The sequence below is a fragment of the Hibiscus syriacus genome, unplaced genomic scaffold (assembly GCF_006381635.1).
Source record: "Hibiscus syriacus cultivar Baekdansim isolate YM2019G1 unplaced genomic scaffold, ASM638163v2 tig00001290_pilon, whole genome shotgun sequence".
NCBI lineage: Eukaryota > Viridiplantae > Streptophyta > Magnoliopsida > Malvales > Malvaceae > Hibiscus > Hibiscus syriacus.
The window spans coordinates 47,815-66,616 of NW_024061857.1; the positions used below are offsets into that span (position 1 = coordinate 47,815).

Sequence of the window (18,802 nt, forward strand, 5' to 3'; positions counted from 1 at the left end):
TTGTACACCTTGTTACTTCCTTCAACAGACTTTAAGTTAGGTGGCAACTTCATATAGACTTCTTCTAGCTTGCCATTAAGAAAAGCGTTTTTTACATCAAGTTGGTGTAATTTCCAATCGCAATTTACAGCCAAACTTGGGAGTACTCGAACAGTATTCAGCTTCGCCACAGGTGCAAAAGTTTCTGTGAAATCTATCCCATATGTTTGTGTAAAGCCTCTGGCCACTAGTCTCGCTTTGTATCGTTGGATGCTACCATTTGAGTTATACTTTACAGTAAAGATCCATTTACAGCCAATAGCCTTTTTTCCTTGAGGAAGGTTCGAAACAGTCCAAGTAGCATTTTTCTCCAGTGCACAAATTTCCTCTTCAATAGCCCTTCTCCATTTTGAATCCTTTAGAGCTTCAGCTATGCTTGTGGGAACCTGTTCTTTATCCAAGTTTGCTGTAAATGCTTGAAAAGACGGCATCAATGAATTATAACCAGCAAATTTTTCAATAGGATGCTTGGTGCACTGTCTAACCTCTTTTCTAATAGCAATAGGGAAGTCATCTAGGGTAGGGGAAGTGGACTTACTGATTTCTTCTTCTATTTCGGCAGTTGGACCCAAATCCAATTCTCAGCAAGCATCAGATTGCAAAACAAACTCAGGAATATGTTTTCTTTTCCTTGTATAGAAACAGAGCTGTTTGATTGGTGTTGTTTGTGGAATATTTTGAATTGGAGTAGGTGTATTTTCAGGAAGTGTATTTAAAGTGGGTATGGGTGAAGTAGTGATAGGTACTACCGGTGGATCAATGGAAGTAGTTACAGGTGACAAATCTGTAGGTAAAGACAAAATTGGTGGCAATTCTGAAGGTTGAGAATGAAGAGGAGGAGATACCTGATGTGGCTGAAAATCCTTACATATCTCCCCCTGAATTTCAGCCTGAGTGAAATAGGGATCCTGCTCATAAAATGTTATATCCATAGTGGTAAAAAATCGTTTTGAAGGAAGATGATAGCATTTATAACCCTTCTTAAGTGAAGAATATCCAACCAGTACACACTTTAATGATTTAGGATCTAACTTGGACTTATTAGGAGCAATGTTTTGGATAAAAACAGTACAACCAAATATTTTAAGTGGAAGAATAGAGGAGATAGATTTACCGCTAGTAGGGGGCGATTTACATGGTGCAATAATAGTCACCTACTTGGGTAAGGTTGGATAGATTTTTGATTAGTGGATCATTTTTAAATCAGTTCCCAAATGTGATCCAAAAAATGCTTCCTAAATCCCTTTCGGATCACAATCCAGTTTTGTTGGTAGAAGAATGCAATAATTGGGGCCCTAAGCCGTTTCGGTTCTATAATTACATGCTTGAGGAAGATGGGTTTGCTGGGGTGGTGGAATCGTCATTATCAAATCTAAGGAAGGGTATTGGTGGTAGGGGTCTGTTTTCACTGCTTAGAGGAACCAAGCAGGCTATTAGGAATTGGCCAAGGAATAATCACAGGGGATTTTCCGATGCTATTTCTGAATTAGAATCCAGAATTAATGGTCTGGAATTGAAGCTACAGGAAGAGGGGACTTCTTTTCAAGAATGGGACTTGATGGTTGTTGCGAGGAAGGAGCTGTGGAATTTGCATAGGAAGGAGGAGAGCATTTGGCTGCAGAGGTCAAGAGTGAGATGGAGTATTGAGGGGGATAGAAACACAAAGTTTTTTCACATGTGTGCTTTGAATAGGAATAGGTTTAACACTATTTCTTCATTGAAGGTAGCTGAGGATGTTATTTCAGAATCGGATCACCTGAGAGGCTTTGTTTTTAATTATTTCAAGGACAATTTTAACTCGGTAACAACCCTAGAGGTGGACAAAATCAATTTGACTTTTGCTAAATTGACAGATGATCAAAAGAAGCTTCTTGAAGTTAGATTCTCAGAACAGGAGGTGTGGGAGGCAGTCTTCCACTCGGATAGTGCCAAAGCACCGGGGTCAGACGGTTTCACCATGGGTTTCTTTAAGAAATTTTGGCCATCTCTGAAGTCATACATTATGAAATTTGTCGAGGACTTTTATAATGGAAGGATTTGGGAGCATGGGGTCAATCATTCATTCCTAACGTTGATTCCAAAGATCAGAAATCCTGAAGGTATAGAAGATTACAGACCGATAAGCTTAGTTGGCAGTCTGTATAAGATAATTTCCAAAGTCCTAGCTAGAAGGCTTGCGGCTGTTATTAGTGTTCTGGTTAGTCCGTCTCAGTTTGCCTTCATTCCCGGAAGGCAGCTACTGGACTGTGCCTTTTTGGCTAATGAAGTTATTGATGATTGGAGGAAAAAAGAGAGGAAAGGTGTTGTTTTCAAGGTGGACTTTCGAAGGGCTTATGATTCGGTGGAATGGCCGATATTGTTGAGACTCCTTAGAATTATGGGTTTTGGAGATAGGTGGCTTTCTTGGATTGATTTGTGCATCTCCTCTGCTTCAATTTCTGTTCTTGTCAATGGTTCTCCGACTAATGAATTCAAGATGGGGAAAGGGTTGAGGCAAGGCTGCAGTTTGTCTCCTATGCTGTTCAATATTGTTGGGGAATTACTGAATCTAATGTTGATTAAGGCTGCTGATTGTGCTCTGTTTGAAGGGTTCAGTGTTGGTAGGGCGGAAAATAAGTTTCATTTGACGCATCTACAATTCGCAGATGACTTAATACTTTTCTGCAGGGACTCTTCTGCTCAAATTATGAATATTAGGAGAGTATTGAGGGTCTTTGGTTTAATGACAGGCCTCCAACTTAATTTATCAAAGAGCAAGTTATTTGGTGTTAATATGGATGAGGAGGTTCTAAAGGAATGGGCTACGATCGCTGGTTGTGGTGTTGGGGCTCTTCCTATGACATACCTTGGTATACCGATAGGCACTTACAGAAATTCGGATCTGTTGTGGGAACCAGTTCTGAAGAAGTTCAATAGCAAATTAGAGGGCTGGAAAGCAAAAACATTATCGATGGCAGGGAGATTAGTATTAGTGAAGTCTGTTTTGTCGTCCTTGCCAATTTTCTTTCTCTCTATTTTCAAAATCCCTCTAAAGATTAACCAAAAGTTGAATTCTCTGATGGCTAAATTCCTTTGGGGGGACGATCCCTTGAAGAAGCGGATTCATTGGGTGAATTGGAAAATTGTGTGTCAACCGTACAAGGAGGGTGTCTTGGGTGTCCTGGATTTGTCGATGGCGAATAGAGTGCTTCTGGGGAAGTGGGTTTGGAAGTTTGCAAATGATAAACATTCTCAGTGGAAGGAGATGATCTGCTGCAAGCACAATATTAACAATTTGTCTCTTTCAATTAATAAGGCTGTTAACCCGCAAGATTCATGGATATGGAGAGGAATTGTGAATAATTATGAGAAAAAGGACGATATTGGGAACTGTCTGAGGTCTAATTCCAAGATCCAAGTGGGGAATGGTAGATCAATCGAATTCTGGAATGACATTTGGGCTAATAATTCCACCTTAAAAGAACAATTTCCTAGGATTTATGCTTTATCGATTAACAAAACGGGGAAAGTTGTGGACTTTGGCTGCTATGATAATAATTGTTGGAGTTGGAATATTTGTCTGAGGAGGAATTTATGCGATTGGGAATTGGATCAATGGATATCGCTAATGACTTTGATTGATAATATTGTCTTGATTGATGCTGTTGATGACTTCCTAATTTGGTCAGGGAGTGGAGATGGTTTGTTCTCAGTTAAGGCCTGTAGATCAGCTCTTATTCGTAGCTCTGGAGGAAATTTTCAGTGGAAGAAATGGGTTTGGTCTGGATTGGCTCCCCCAAAAGTTGAAACATTTTTATGGCAATTATCTCACCAAAAATTAGCTGTTAGAGTGGAATTGAAGAAAAGAGGTATTCCTTTGGAAGAGTTATTATGTCCTTTATGCCAAAAGGAGGAAGAAACAATTCACCATTTATTTATGTTTTGTCCTGTTGCTTGGGAGTTGTGGAATTTGTTCATCAATTTATGGGAGGTTAATACTGTTCTGCCCAAAGATCCCCCGTCTCTACTTAGTTCATGGTCTGATTTGAAGGCTTCTTCTTCTATTTGGAATTTCATCCCGGGTGTTGTTATGTGGTCGATTTGGAAGGCTAGGAACTTAGTGGTGTTTGAAAAATGGAATTTTGAGAGATCTACACTGTTCTTCATTTGCAGATTCAGGCTGGCCAAATGGTTTCTAGCTAAATTTCCTGAAGCTAACATCCAGGTAGATCTATTAATAGGAGATCCAAGGCTTGCAGATGGTTTAGCAGTAAATTTTCAGAAGAAGAAGAAGGATCTGTGCTGGTATTCACCTCCACCTGATTTTTATAAATTCAATGTGGATGGGGTTGTTAGAAGTGATGGTTTGCAGGGTGGAATTGGAGGTCTGTTGAGAGATTCGAATGGCTCTACCGTGATCTATTTCTCTAAGCCTGTCGGACCTGGTCCTCCTCTGTTTGCTGAGTTGAAAGCCATTAAAGAAGGAATTGATCTATTTCTACATTCGGATTGGGCGTTGAAGGGAAGACTTATTCTCGAAAGTGATTGTAAGACTGCAGTGGATTGGATTTTCAGGCCTACTGAGGCTCCTTCGTTCTTCAGTTCTTTGGTTCGGGAAATTGGGGATGTAATTTCGGGTAGGGATATTATGGTTAGGCTGATTCCTAGGGCTTGTAATTGAGAGGCGGACAAGTTAGCTAAGGAGGGGATAGGTTGAATGTCCTTACTGTTAGCGGTTATGTTTGGTATTTTACTTCGGGTGATGTTGTAAGTTATAGTTGTATGTATTTCGGGTTTATTAATTTATTGAGGTACTCTTTTCCTCCTTCCGCTAGTTGCCTCTTCTCAAGAGGCAACTATGAGGGAGGTTTTTAATGAGACCTCCTATTCCTATAAAAAAAAAATTGTAAAACCTTACTAGGCATTTGATTGATTAAATATGTGGCAGTTAATAAGGCTTCCCCCCACAAATATTTTGGAACATTAGTGGTAAATAGAAGAGAACGAGTAACTTCAAGGAGGTGTCTATTTTTTCTTTCGGCAATACCGTTTTGTTGTGGGGTGTCAACACAAGAACTATCTGAACTATGCCCTTTTCCCTGAAAAACGCACCCAAAGACTTGGTAAAAAATTCACTGCCATTATCAGATTTAAAGAGCTAAATTTTAGACCCAAATTGAGTGAGAACCATGTTATAAAATTGGGTAAAAACACCAGCAGTTTCAGATTTATCTTTTAGCAAATAAGTCCAAGTTATCCTACTGTGATCATCAATGAAAGTGATAAACCACTTACAATTATCAACATTCTTCACCCGAGAAGGACCCCAAATATCACTGTAGATCAAAGCAAAAGGGTGAGAAGGCTTATTTGTAGAAGGAGAATAAGTTGATTTAGTATGTTTGACAAGAGAGCAAACTTTGCAAGAAAAAGAATTTGGCCTTTTATGAATAAATAGAGCAGGAAAAACTTTTGCAAGATAGTGAAAACTAGGATGACCTAAACAATAGTGCCATAACATAACATTATCAACTTTTTCTAAAGTGGTGAAAGATTTCGAGATTTCGGTTTTAGTAGAGGCAAGAAGAATGTAGAGACCATTCTGCAAGCTGGCCTTACCAATCATCTTCTTCGAGTTCAGTGCCTGCAAAGTACAATCAATATCATTAAAAATTGCAGAGCAGTGCAAGTCGGTGGAAAGTTTACTAACGGAAACCAGATTGCAAGCCAGATTTGGTACGAAGAGGACATTTGTAAGTACAATCTGGTCATTGAGAATAACAGTGCCATGTCCTATTTTGCACAAAGAACCATCAGCCGTTTTGACAGCTTTACCAAAGTTTGGAAAAAAATTGCAAAACAAATCCTTATTACCAGTCATATGATCCGTAGCACCAGAATCAATGATCCAATTAGGGGACGACTGGGAGGAGAAAAAAACTGTAGCATGAGGTTTACCTTTTGGTTCTTTCATGACCAGATTACCTTCTGATTGAGCAGCAGAACCAGAAAAATTTTCTGGATTTGAAGTGATCTCCGGAGTAGGAGAAGAAGTTGTGGACATCATCTAGGTTGGAAAGAAACCGTAACCTAAGCTGATATCATGTAGAAATCAGAGTAATTCTCTGTAATTTATTATTCTTTTCAATAGGACAAATTACATATTTATATACAAATCATCTCTCTAAAGTAGGAAACTCTAAGAAAGAAAAAATACTAATCCTAGGAGATAAGATCCCTTAAAATAAGGGATTGTAAAATATTTACAGAATCCCTTAATTAAAGGATATTTACATAATCATATATTTCTATAATTCCTACAGCCCCATCTTGAATGAATTTTCATTCGTTCAGGAATCTCGTTAGCATCCATAAAGACAATGATGTTAAGTTTTGAATCAATGCACAACATGCTGAAAAGTAACCAATTGATGTCATTTTCATTTAAGAAAGTATTTGCTGCTGAATATTGGAGCTTTAGTTCAGATAACTCTTGTTCCGAAAGGACATGTCATTGGTGTTTAGCTGAATCATGTTTATGAAGATATTTTCTTCTTGACCAATAGTTGAAATGTTGTATCACTCATTTGTTCAACTCAACCTTTTGTGACTTTGAACTTTTCTGGAGACCATGCACTGGATACAATAGATGAAAATCGTGTATGTTTCTCTATTGCCTCTTTTGGTGGTGCTAAGCTTCAAGGAAAAAATTCTTGATGTATGTCAGTACAGCTGTAAGACTCTGAAAGGAACATATTTGTGTCGAATAATCATATACATGTTTGCGTATGGATGCAACATTGATATTTCTGTTGTTTCTGTTCTGGTGTCTGTTTGTCTTTTTTGCCTGTTGTGCGTGAGATTATGCTTCGTCTTGAGTATCTACTTTATTTTTTTTCTGATGTGAATCACGTTTGACTGGTCAGGTTCATCGTGATGATTTTATACTGAATGTGAAACTTCAGCTTTTTGCTCTTATTGCAAAGCAACCTGCCTTCCATCAGCTTAGATCCGTAGAACAACTCGGATACATTACCGTCCTCATGCAGAGGTATGAAAAAAAATTGCCCCTTCTTTTTCGTGGATTGGTCCACCAAATTTTGAGGCCTTTAATTATATATTTCATTAGGAATGATTCCGGAATCCGTGGGGTGCAGTTCATTATCCAATCTACAGTAAAGGTGAAAAGCAGGTTCATTCTTTTGTATGTACCTCTTGTCTTGTTCATTTAACTTAGACTACGATCTCTCTTAACAGGGCCCTGAACATATTGATTCAAGAGTTGAGGCATTCCTCAAAATGTTTGAGAGTAAACTGTATGAAATGACGAATGATGAATTTAAGGTAAGACGGGGAGCTTATTTTGAACCTGAACGACTGGCTAATGTAGTTTGGGAGATTATAGAACACCAATATCTTTGTTAGACAAACTTTTATGTTTCAACAACAAAGTTTCTCATTCAAGTTGTCAATGTAATTCAACTTTGGCCTCTAGGGGTATTTTGTTATTTGGTGTATTTCTGGAATGCCCTTTGTCATGTTGCGTTCAGTCTTTTTCTGTGTTTAATTGAGAGATTAGGGTTTTAAAGTAGTGTTTCGTGGTATAATATTTGATTGAGTCTTAAGATTTGGTTTGCTGCATTTTCATTTCCAACAGCTACATATGTTGTGGCATATTAAATATACCAAGTTGGTTAGCCTGGAAAAACATGATGAGAGAGGGTGGCAGAGAGAGCGGGAGAGAGAGAGAGGGTTTTAGGTGGTCAGTCCTCCGGTGAGGATTGGACGGTTTTTGTTGATAATCTGAGTAAAAGGGTATCTGGGAAAACAGTCAAGGAAATTTTTCAACAACAGGGGAATGTTCTACGTGTTTACATTCCGAGTAATTCTAACAAGCCGAACTATAGAAATTATACTTTTGCTTTCGTTCAGTTCGCAAAGGAGGATGGGTTGAAGAAAGCGATAGCAAATGTCAATGGTATTTGGATAGATGGCAAGAAAATCTCAGAAGGAGTTGCTAAGTACCAGAAGCAAAGAATCAAGCAAGCTGTTAGTAGCAACGACAGAAGGGATGAAGATAAGTGGAAAAAGGATGTGAATCAGAGTAGAAGAGGTGGTCCTGAGTCATACAGTCGATTGAGGGATGAGAGATCTTATAAGGTTGTGCTAACTTCTTATGATGGGCGGAGGGAAGGTCCGGCGACTAAAGAGATTTGGGAGGGACATCAAGACAAGGATGCAGGGCTGAGGAATTTGTGGGAAATGCATATTCCCTCAGATGAATATGATTGGGTGAAAAGATCATTAACTGAGATCATCAAATCCCAGTTCGATTTGGAGTTAGTAGTGAAGGGGCTGGCTAGTGAAGGGATCAAGGTCAAGGGAGCTAAATGGGGATATTCATGGAATTCTTGTATCATATCTTTTGGTTCGAAGGAAGAGTTCGAGGAGGTGTGGGCGAGCAGAAGGGAGGAAGTGTCCTTTTGGTTTGATTGGCTTGATCCACTTATGAGTGTAGATAGAGTCCCGATGGCATTTTGCTAGGTGGAGTTGGTTGGAATCCCCTTACTATGTTGGAATGTTCCTTTTCTGGAAAAGCTTGTCTCAAGGTGGGGGAAACTGGTGTGTTTCCACGAGTCCACGGTCAGAAGAGAGGATTTGGCGGTGGCAAGGGCTTTGTTGAGGGTGGCCAGTCCTTTTGATATACAAGAAATTGTTATATTGGGTTCATATGGGAGATCCTATAAGGTAAAAATCAGTGTGGGTTTGGTTAGTACAAAACAAGAAAACTATTCTGTAGAAAATTTTACGGTGGTCGGAGAGGGTGAGTTTAGAGATGAAGTTTCGAGATGAAGTTTCATTGGTGGAGAAAGAAGACCGAAGTTCAGGCGGGGTAGGCAACCCACAATTGCTAGCTGAGGACTCTAGGGACACAATAGCCAGATGGTTGGTAGGGGAGGTCTGTAAAACAGTGGCAGGCGGTAGTGGAAGTAAGCATTTAATGCTAAAGGAAGGAGAAGGTCAACCTAGTAGTGCTAAGGTGTCAAATTTTCCTGAAGAAGATTTGAATTTTAAAGAGGATTACAGGGGCCTTGGTCTAGGAATGTTTTTATTAATGAATGTGATAAAGCCCACCAAGAGGACTTGAGTGAGCCCAACTCAAATATTAATAGAATTTCCCTGTCTGGGCCAGCTGTCAATTTATTAAAATTGGGTTATGGTAACCGTTTGGAGTCTCGAGTGGAGATGGAAGGAGTTCAGCAGCAACCTGGTTCGGAGGAATCAAAAAGGCAGAATTTAGCTTCTGTTTCGTCAGATTTAAACTCCATTGCGTTGCCTGGTGGGGCCATAGATAGAGGGTATTCAAATAAGTCAAATGAGGAAAGGTCAGAGGAAGTTTTTGTCAGGGATAAGGAAGTTTGCAGTGCGGTTGCAACAGAGGTGGAAAAGGAAGCAAGGCAAGTTCATATGGGTAGTTACCAGGGGCTAGGACTTAATAAGAAGTCTCTTGCAAAGGGTTTTAGGAGTTGGTGTCCGTCGGATCATTTATCCAGAAGCTTGTATTTCAGAAATGCATCGCTAGGAAGGTGGAAAAAAGGATCTACTTCTAGAGTGTATAGAAGATCTAAAGATAGAAAGGTGTGGTTTAACCCGAGCAGTGAAGGAGTATTGCAATCTTTGGAGTTGTCAGAAAATAACAGGACTAAAATCGGTCCTTTGTTGAGTAATCAATCTTTTCCTGCTATCTTGGAGGGAAGCCCTTTGGGGGTTGAGGAGGAAGGTAGTTTTAGTCTTCTTTTGCTGGAGATCACTTTCAGTCTCCCCGGTGTATAACAGATGTTACATCAGTTGGTCAATCTGGTCCAGTGACTAGGAATGAGGATAGAAGAAAGTGAAGGCTTCTGGTCAGGGAAGCTTTGGATAGGGTCAGTTTTCCTACTGTGTCTTCTTTAAATTTCTTGGTATTTTTGGAAGAGGCGTTGGCTACATGGGATGTAAGTAATATTTTGGGGATTTCTTTCAAGGAGGGGAAGAAGGCCTTTTTGGAAAAAATTATAAATTTTGAGGAGGGTTTGGTGGATAGTAAGGAGGGGCTGGACTCGGGAGTTTAGACTGCTGATAGTTCTTTAGTCTTGAGGCTTTGGTTTTAGACAAGTCTTCATGATAAAGATTAAGATTATCTCATGGAATGTACGGGGTTTGGGGAAAAAAGAGAAATCAAGAGCTATATCAAATATGGTTAAGAAGTTCAAACCGTGCATTCTTCTCATTCAGGAAACAAAGCTGGAATCATGTTCTCAGGCTCTTAGGAGGAGGTTAGGAGGTAGTATTCTTAATGGAGGAACTTTGGTTCATCGGTGGGGTCTGAAGGTGGATTAATGGTTTTGTAGAATGATAAGGATTTTACAACAACAACAACAAAACCATATTCCCATATGCAATCCGATAAGGATTTTGAAGTCTCCAATTGCCACTTAAGTGGTAGATTCATTGCAGTGTTTGGGAAGTTTAAGAACTTAACTGAAGACTGTGTGATCATTAATGTGTACGGTCCTTCCATTGATTCAATTTTTCAGGGAGTTATCGGATTTTGTTGTTGCTCAAACCGGGCCAGTTTGTATTGGAGGTGATTTAAATGTGTACCTTGATCCGGCTGAGAAATTGGGAAGGTCTCAAAATTGGCTCTCTATTGATATTTTGAGAAATTTCCTGAATCAAACAAACTTAATCGATCTTCCTATGGTAGGGGGAAGGTTTACATGGTGTAACAACAGAGAAACTTCTACTTGGGTCAGACTTGACAAGTTCTTTATTTCTGGGAGTTTTTTGATATGTTTTCCGAATATTGTGTAGAGCTTACTACCTAGGTCTTTATCTGATCACAATCTTGTTTCATTGGAGGAAAAATCAGTAGATTGGGGTCCTAAACCATTCAGTTTTTTTAATTATCTTTTAGAGGAGGAAGGATTTGAGGAGTTGGTTAAATTGTCCTTGGATAATTGGAGGGTGAGTAGGAAGAGAAGGGGTTTCTTCAGTTTTTTACAAGGAACAAAAAAATCAATCAGAAACTGGTCTGGCAGTAAGTTTCAAGGGATTTCTGAGTCTATTTCAGATTTGGAATTGAAGATTCATGACATTGAATTTAAAGCACAAGGTGGTGTTCTCTCCCAACAGGAGTGGGAACAGTTGTCACAGTTCAGATCGAATCTTTGGAGGTTGTATAGGGTTGAAGAAAGCATTTGGTTCCAGAAGTCAAGGGCAAAATGGATTAAGGATGGGGATAGAAATACAAGATTCTTTCATCTGTCTGCGCTAAACAGGAGTAGAAGAAATGAAATTACAAGTTTGAAGATCAATGGCTCTATTGTTTCAGATCCGCATTCGATAAAGGTGCATATTGCAAATTATTTTAAGAATGCCTACAATTATAAGTCTACTATGGAAGTGGATGTTTTATCTTTGGATTTTGCTAAGATAACAGAGGGCCAAGCTACAAAACTAAAGGAGCAGTTTTTTGAACAGGAAATCTGGCAAGCGATAGCCTCATCGGATAGTTCTAAAGCTCCTGGCCCGGATGGCTTCACAATGGGCTTCTTCAAGAAATGTTGGCCGTTCTTGAAGGAGCATGTAATGAGATTTTTTCAGGATTTTTACTTGGGCAGGGATTGGGAAAATGGGGTTAATCATGCGTTTATTACGCTCATTCCGAAGAAGCTAAATACGGATAGTGTGGACAACTTTAGACCAATTAGTCTTGTGGGCAGTCTTTACAAGATCCTATCTAAAGTTTTATCTAAGAGATTGAGCTGCTGTGTTGGAAATATCATTAGTCAATCCCAGTTTGCTTTTATACCGGGGAGATATTGTTGGATTGCGCCTTTATTGCGAATGAAGGAATTGACTACTGGAGAAAACAAGGGTTGCGTGGAGTTGTTCTAAAAGTTGATTTTCGTAGAGCCTACGATTTTGTGGAATGGCCTATTTTATTTAGAACGATGTCAGAGATGGGTTTTTGTAAAAAATGGTCCATGTGGATTTCTAAGTACATTTCAACAGCTTCGATTTCGATTCTTGTGAATGGGTCTCCTTCGGAAGAGTTCCCTATGGCCAAGGGTTTAAGACAAGGTTGTAGTCTCTCTCCGCTCCTGTTCAACATGGTTGGCGAGTTACTCCATTTGATGCTTACTAAAGCAGTTGACAAGGGTATGTTCCAAGGGTTTGTTATTGGGAAAACTGAAAATTCTACGAAGTTGTGTCATCTTCAGTTTGCTGATGACTTAATCATTTTTTGTCAAGCTTCTATTACTCAGCTCAAGAATGTTAAAAGAGTGTTGAGGATTTTTAGTATCATGGCAGGTTTACATCTAAATTTGGAGAAGAGCAAGCTGTTTGGTATAAACATGGAGGATGAAGAATTAACAGACTGGGCTTCACAAGTGGGCTGTTCAGTAGGTTCCCTTCCAACAGAATATTTGGGACTTCCCTTGGGTGCTAAGAAGAATTCAGAGGCTCTATGGGATCCAGTTTTAAGGAAATTTACTGCCAAACTTGCTGGGTGGAAAGTTTCCTGTCTGTCATTGGCTGGTAAGACAGCATTATTGAAGCTGGTGTTAACTTCCTTACCAATTTTTTTTTATCCATGTTCAAAATGTCATGCAAAATTGGTAAGAAGTTAAATTCGTTAATGGCTAATTTTCTATGGGGCGATAAAGAGGAAAAGAGGAGAATCCATTGGGTGAACTGGAGTACAGTTTGCAAGCCATTGAATTGTGGTGATCTAGGTGTTCTTGATCTAAATCTCACTAACCGGGCTCTACTGGGCAAGTGGGTGTGGAAATTTGCCAATGATAAAAATTCCCTATGGAAATGCGTGTTGTGCAGTAAACATAAGGCCAGTTGTAATTCAATGTCTGTTAGGGAGCTTTCTTATCCTCAATCTTCTTGGATTTTGAGAGGAATAGCTAATAACTACCTGAAGAATGATTCGGATGGAGATTGTCTCAGATCAAATTCGAAATTGAAAGTGGGAAATGGCAAATCCATTTCTTTTTGGAATGACGTTTGGGCTGATGAGTGTTCTTTAAAATTCTTTTCCCTAGAATCTTTGTGCTCTCTAATAATAAAGAGGGGAAGGTTGCGGTGTTTGGCAGCTCTGAACCGAGCGGTTGGGTGTGGAATGTCTAGACTAGGAGGAATTTGTGCGATTGGGAATTGGTTCAATGGATGGAGTTGATGTCTAAATTGAAGGATATTCAACAATCAGATTTGGTGGACAATTATCTTTAATGGACTGCTAGTGGAGATGGACTGTTTTCAATTAAATCTTGCAGAAAGTCTCTTGGTAATGAGTTTGGGGGTACTGCTGTGTGGACTAAAGGGGTCTGGCTGGGTTATGCTCCACCTCGGGTAGAAGCTTTCTTTTGGCAGCTTGCTCACCAGAAAGTAGCAGTCAAAGCTGAGTTGGTTAAAAGAGGTTATCACTAGGAGACGATATTCTATGTCCTTTTTGTAAGGAACAGGAGGAATCAGTGCAACATCTATTTATTTCTTGTTATGTTGTTTGGGAACTATGGAATAAAGTAGCAAGTTTCTGGGGCATTTCTTTGGTTCTACCACAAGATCCTCCTTCGCTTTTTTGTTCCTGGGGTGAGTTGAGGGTAAACTCGATGATTTGGAAGTTTATACCGGGAGTCATCTTTTGGTCAATCTGGAAAGTTAGGAACGCGATGGTTTTTGAAGGAACTCCTTTAGACAGATTGTCTTTGTTCTTCATTGTTAGATTCAGGCTTGCTAAATGGTTCCATGCCAAATTCCCTGAAATTGCTATACAAGAGGATGTGTTGATTGGTAATCCATCTCTTGCAGATGGTTTTTCACCTTGTAAAGTTAAAGTTCGTCTTGTCATTCTATGGATCCCCCCAGTAGATTTTCTAAAGATGAATGTCGATGGAGCTGTTAGGCTAAACGATTCGGGGGGAGGAATTGGAGGTATATTAAGAGATTGGAATGGTTGCACCCTTTTGACTTTTTCAGAGAATATTGGTCAAGGAATTCCTCCACTTGCTGAATTAAAAGCTATAAAAAGAGGCATTGAAATTTTTTTGTCATCACGGTGGGTATCAGTAGGTAGGTTGATCGTTGAATGTGATTGTTCGTCCGCAGTGGATTGGATCCAGTCACCGGTTTTGGCACCAATTATTTTCTCGCCAATTGTTTATCAGATTTCGAGTATAATCTTAGACAAGGTTCATTTACTAAGGTGGATTCCAAGGGAGTGTAATGGAGGCAGATAGTTTAGCAAAGCAAGGGATAGGTTGATTGTAAGAGTTCTATTGTGGTTTTTCTGGTCCAGTGTGTAGGTTTTTATGACGGGAGGAGTGTTTAAGTCTTATGTAATGCATTTTAGTGTTTTTTGTTAAATCTTATGCAATTCTTCTTTATTTATAAAAGTTCGAAGGCACTCTTTTTCTCCTTCCGCTGACTAAAGAGCTTTCTTCAAGTTCCTTAAATTAAGAAGGGGGTTTTTAATGAGGCCTTACATTCTTATCAAAAAAAAAGTTTTACTCTTCTTTGCACAAGAACGGCACCTGTAAACTTATTTTCTTTTAGTTCAAGAAATTCCAGCTATCGTTCACCAAACATGCTTCGGCCTTACACCTCACCATTACAAGTCCTCTCGGCAAAAGCCAAGGCTAGCTGCAGAACATGCTTCGGCTTCGCAGTCTGTGGAGGCGGGGATTTCCAAGATACGAACTGCTATTGTGGCATTTGATCGCCTTGTCAATTCCCTCGGTTCACTTAAAGACACCGCTGAATTACGTGACAAATTGCATAAGACAACGCTTGATATTGAACAGCTCGTTAAAGAGTCTTCAGCTAAACTAAGGGAAGCAAGAGAAGCTGTGCAAGATGCATAAACCTTAAAGAAATTTGTCGATGACAAGCTTGCAGCTGGGAGGGAGACAGCAGATTCATCTTCCGTTCCTAAAGAAGTTCGTCCATCAAGTTATGATGTCCATGTGCTGGAGGGAAAGGTGACCAAGAAACGCGAGGAAGAAGATGAGATGAGGGTTGAAGCCGCAGCTTTCGGGGCTAAGGCTGGCCGTCAGTTCAATAGTGGGGATAAAGAGGTTGGAAAAAGTTTGAAAATTCCGAATAAGAAGGCGAATCGAGTGGAGATTTTGGTGCCGAAGGTTACGGAATCGGAGCTTCATTAACAGAGAGTGGAGCAGCAGACGCCGACTTTGAAGATAGTGGAGAAGGCCAAAGAGAAGCAGTGTAGGACTGCGGCGGGGGGAAAATATGAGAGGATGTTGTTGGAGTCCACCTCAAAGGGGTGCAGTAATGATAAGACTGGATGCTACACGTTATTTATTGATAACTTACCAGAGAACATTCACTGGAAGAGGTTTGGATCTTTATTTCGCTCCCATGGTCGGGTTCTTGATGCTTTTATTCCAAATAAAAGAAGAGAAAATAACCTCAGTGACCAAAAATGCCTTATAATATACGATTTTAACCAACTTTTTTTGGATTTGCCAAAATGACCAACTAAATCGCAATGCGATTGATAATTCGCAACGCGATCTCTGGTATCGCAAATCAGTTTCCAGATTCGCAACGCGAATTTCGACTATCGCATTGCGATTTACATATTCGCGTTGCGATAGTCGAAGTTCGCGTTGCGATTTATTCCAAGTTCGTTGCGATAGTCGAAGTTCGCGTTGCGATTTATTCCAAGTTCGCGTTGCGATTTATTCCAAATTCGTTGCGATAGTCGAAGTTCGCGTTGCGATTTATTCCAAGTTCGTTGCGATAGTCCAAAATCGCAACGACAGTATTGCATTTGTTTCTTAAGAATTTTCTCTAAAAAGATAGTATTCTCGCGGACTTGTCGAAGACACGTATTACCACGACCCGAGACGAGACGGACGGCGGCGGCGCGCGAGAGTCCCCCTTGTTCTCTATCACTCAACAAGGAAGTGGGAAAACCAAGCCTTAAATACCATTCCCAATAGTGTTTCCTATACTATGTGGGATTGAGCATTACCAACACTTGTTCCCAATACTATGTGGGATTGAGCCTTAAATAGTGATATTATTTTTGAATGTTTTGCTTAAAATTGCAATAATCGCGATTGATTGTAGATTGACATTTAATTATGACATATTTAATCGTATAATACTAATGCAATTGGTTGCTGATTCAGTTGTTTTAAGGTGCATGATTGTTAATTGTTTCCTGAATAATCATATTGTATTGGAAACAAGTGTTGGTAATGCTCAATTCCACATAGTATTGGAAACACTATTGGGAATGGTATTTAAGGCTTGGCTTTCCCACTTCCTTGTTGAGTGATAGAGAACAAGGGAGACTCTCGCGCGCCACCGCCGTCGTCTCGTCTCGGGTCTGGTCGTGGTCGTGGTAATACGTGTCTTCGACACGTCCGCGCGAATACTATCTTTTTAGAGAAAATTCTTAAGAAACAAATGCAATACCACCAGTCGTTGCGATAGTCGACTATCGCAATGCGAACTTGGACTATCGCATTGCGATTTACATATTCGCATTGCGATAGCCGACTATCGCATTGTGATTTACATATTCGCATTGCGATTTACATATTCGCATTGCGATATTCTAAGTTCGCATTGCGATAGTCCAAGTTCGCATTGCGATAGTCGAAGTTCGCGTTGCGAATCTGGAAACTGATTTGCGATACCGGAGATCGCGTTGCGAATTATCGATCGCATTGCGATTTAGTTGGTCATTTTGGCAAATCCAAAAAAAAAGTTGGTTAAAATCGTATATTATAAGGTATTTTTGGTCAATGAGGTTATTTTCTCATAAAAGAAATTCAAAAGGAGTTTGTTTTGGTTTCATTCGCTTCGCAACTATCGATGAAGCTAGGAGAGCGATCTCAAAAATGAATGGTTCTCATATCGACGGAAGCAAAATTGGTGTTTATTTCGCTAAATTCAAACCTCGACAGTCCTTTTGGAGAAAGTCTTTGACAGGTGTTCTTCGCAAGTCCGGGATGGAAGATGTTTCGAGGAAGAATCATTATAAAGTTGAAGGTGTTATAGATGAAGAAAAACTTCAGGTGTTGAGCAATTGTCTAGTGGGGTGGTGCAAGGACTTTGTCAAAATTGGTCATCTCGCCAGACAAATGCAAGCGAAGGGCCTCACTGGCTTCACCTTAATGAGAGTTGTTGGTAATGCGGTTTTAATGATTTTCGAAGACAATGCTTCATTGAGAAGTGTGAAGAACGATAAATCAAAGATTCTCGCAGAGTGGTTCTCCATATTCGAAGCTTGGTCAGAGATTTTGGTAATGGAGTGTCATCGAGTATGGTTAGTTTGCGAGGGTGTTCCTTTTCACGCATGAAATTGGGATACTTTCAAGAACATTGCTGATAAGTGGGGTTTATTACTAGTTATCGACGAAAGTTGTCAGTCTTCATCATCCTTTGATCGGGCAAAAATTCAAGTCCTCACAGAGGCTGATGCGAGAATTGATGCGATGGTGGAATTGAAGGTTGGTGACAACTTCTTCAAGGCCATGGTGCATGAGATAGAACCTTCATTCAAACCAAACTCTTGGGCTCCTGAAGAAGACGAGTCTTATTAGATCTTGTCTCTTCAATTGTGGTTGTTTTAGTCTATATGGTTATAGGTGTTGCTTTTAATTTGTATTATGTTCCGTTGCGTTGTTTTATTCCTACTGTTGGTGGTGTAATTAGAAGTAAGGTGATTAGACTGTGGCTTTGGATGAGGTCATATGAGGTTAAGGTGTTTGTTGTAATGGTGTACATCACCATGAGAGGATATTCTGTGGTGTCTTTTGTATCGGGTATTTTATCAATAAAATTTGAGGTACCCTTTTCTTCCTTCCAATGTTCGTTAATATATATGTGAACGAATACGAAGGGAGTTTTTAATGAGACCTCCAACTTCTATCAAAAAAAAAAATCTTAATTCAATTCTGTGTAAGACCTGGGTTTTCGTTGCCCTAGTCACCAGGAAACATTCTCATATATGCCATAGATAATTTCTTAACTAATAATAGGCAAGAACTTTTGTTGAAATTCTTTCTGTTGTGTTGTACGCCTTGTTATGGATTGTATTAGAATTCAAATATAGTTGATTGCTTGAAAGTTTTATTTGGAACAGTTTTTTGGATTTATAATATACATGTTTTTGGCAGTCATAATTGAGCTGAAGAAAAGGGGGTTCCTATTGAAGACGCACTATGTCCACTATGTAAAAATAATGAAGAAACAGTCCAACATCTTTTTTTCTCATGATCAGTTGCAGGGGATATTTGGAACAGAATGTTGAAGATTTGGGACATCTATACAGCTTTGCCTAATGATCCACAAGTTTTGCTAAGTTCATGGTCTGATCTAAACAGAAAATCGAACATTTGGAAATTCATTCCGGGAGTAGTTCTTTGGTTTATTTGGAAAGCAAGGAATTCAGTAGTGTTTGAAAATTCTAGCCTTGATATAACCTCTCTTTTTCCTAATAAGATTTAGGTTGGCTAGATGGTTTCTAGCAAAGTTTCCTAATATCCAAATTCAAGTTGATTTGTTGGTAGGGGACCCCTCTCTAGCAGACAGGTTTGGTTACCAAAATACTCATAGGAGTTCGAAACAAAGTTGGCAGCCTCCCCCTATAGATTTTTACAAATTTAATGTTGATGGGGCTGTCAAGTCTGATGGGATGAAGGGAGGAATTGGAGGTATTTTGAGAGATTGTAATAGCATTATCCTATCGACC

The 18,802-nt window shown here is 39.5% G+C and overlaps 1 protein-coding gene across 1 annotated transcript in view; it reads left to right on the plus strand.

Moving 5' to 3' along the window:
* LOC120124171 (insulin-degrading enzyme-like 1, peroxisomal) overlaps positions 1 to 18,802 on the plus strand; it is a 66,161-nt gene that overhangs the window by 46,064 nt on the left and 1,295 nt on the right. Inside the window, 3 exon segments of the mRNA XM_039142900.1 lie at positions 6,945 to 7,069; positions 7,148 to 7,199; positions 7,276 to 7,362. Coding sequence (XP_038998831.1) covers positions 6,945 to 7,069; positions 7,148 to 7,199; positions 7,276 to 7,362 — 264 coding nt within the window.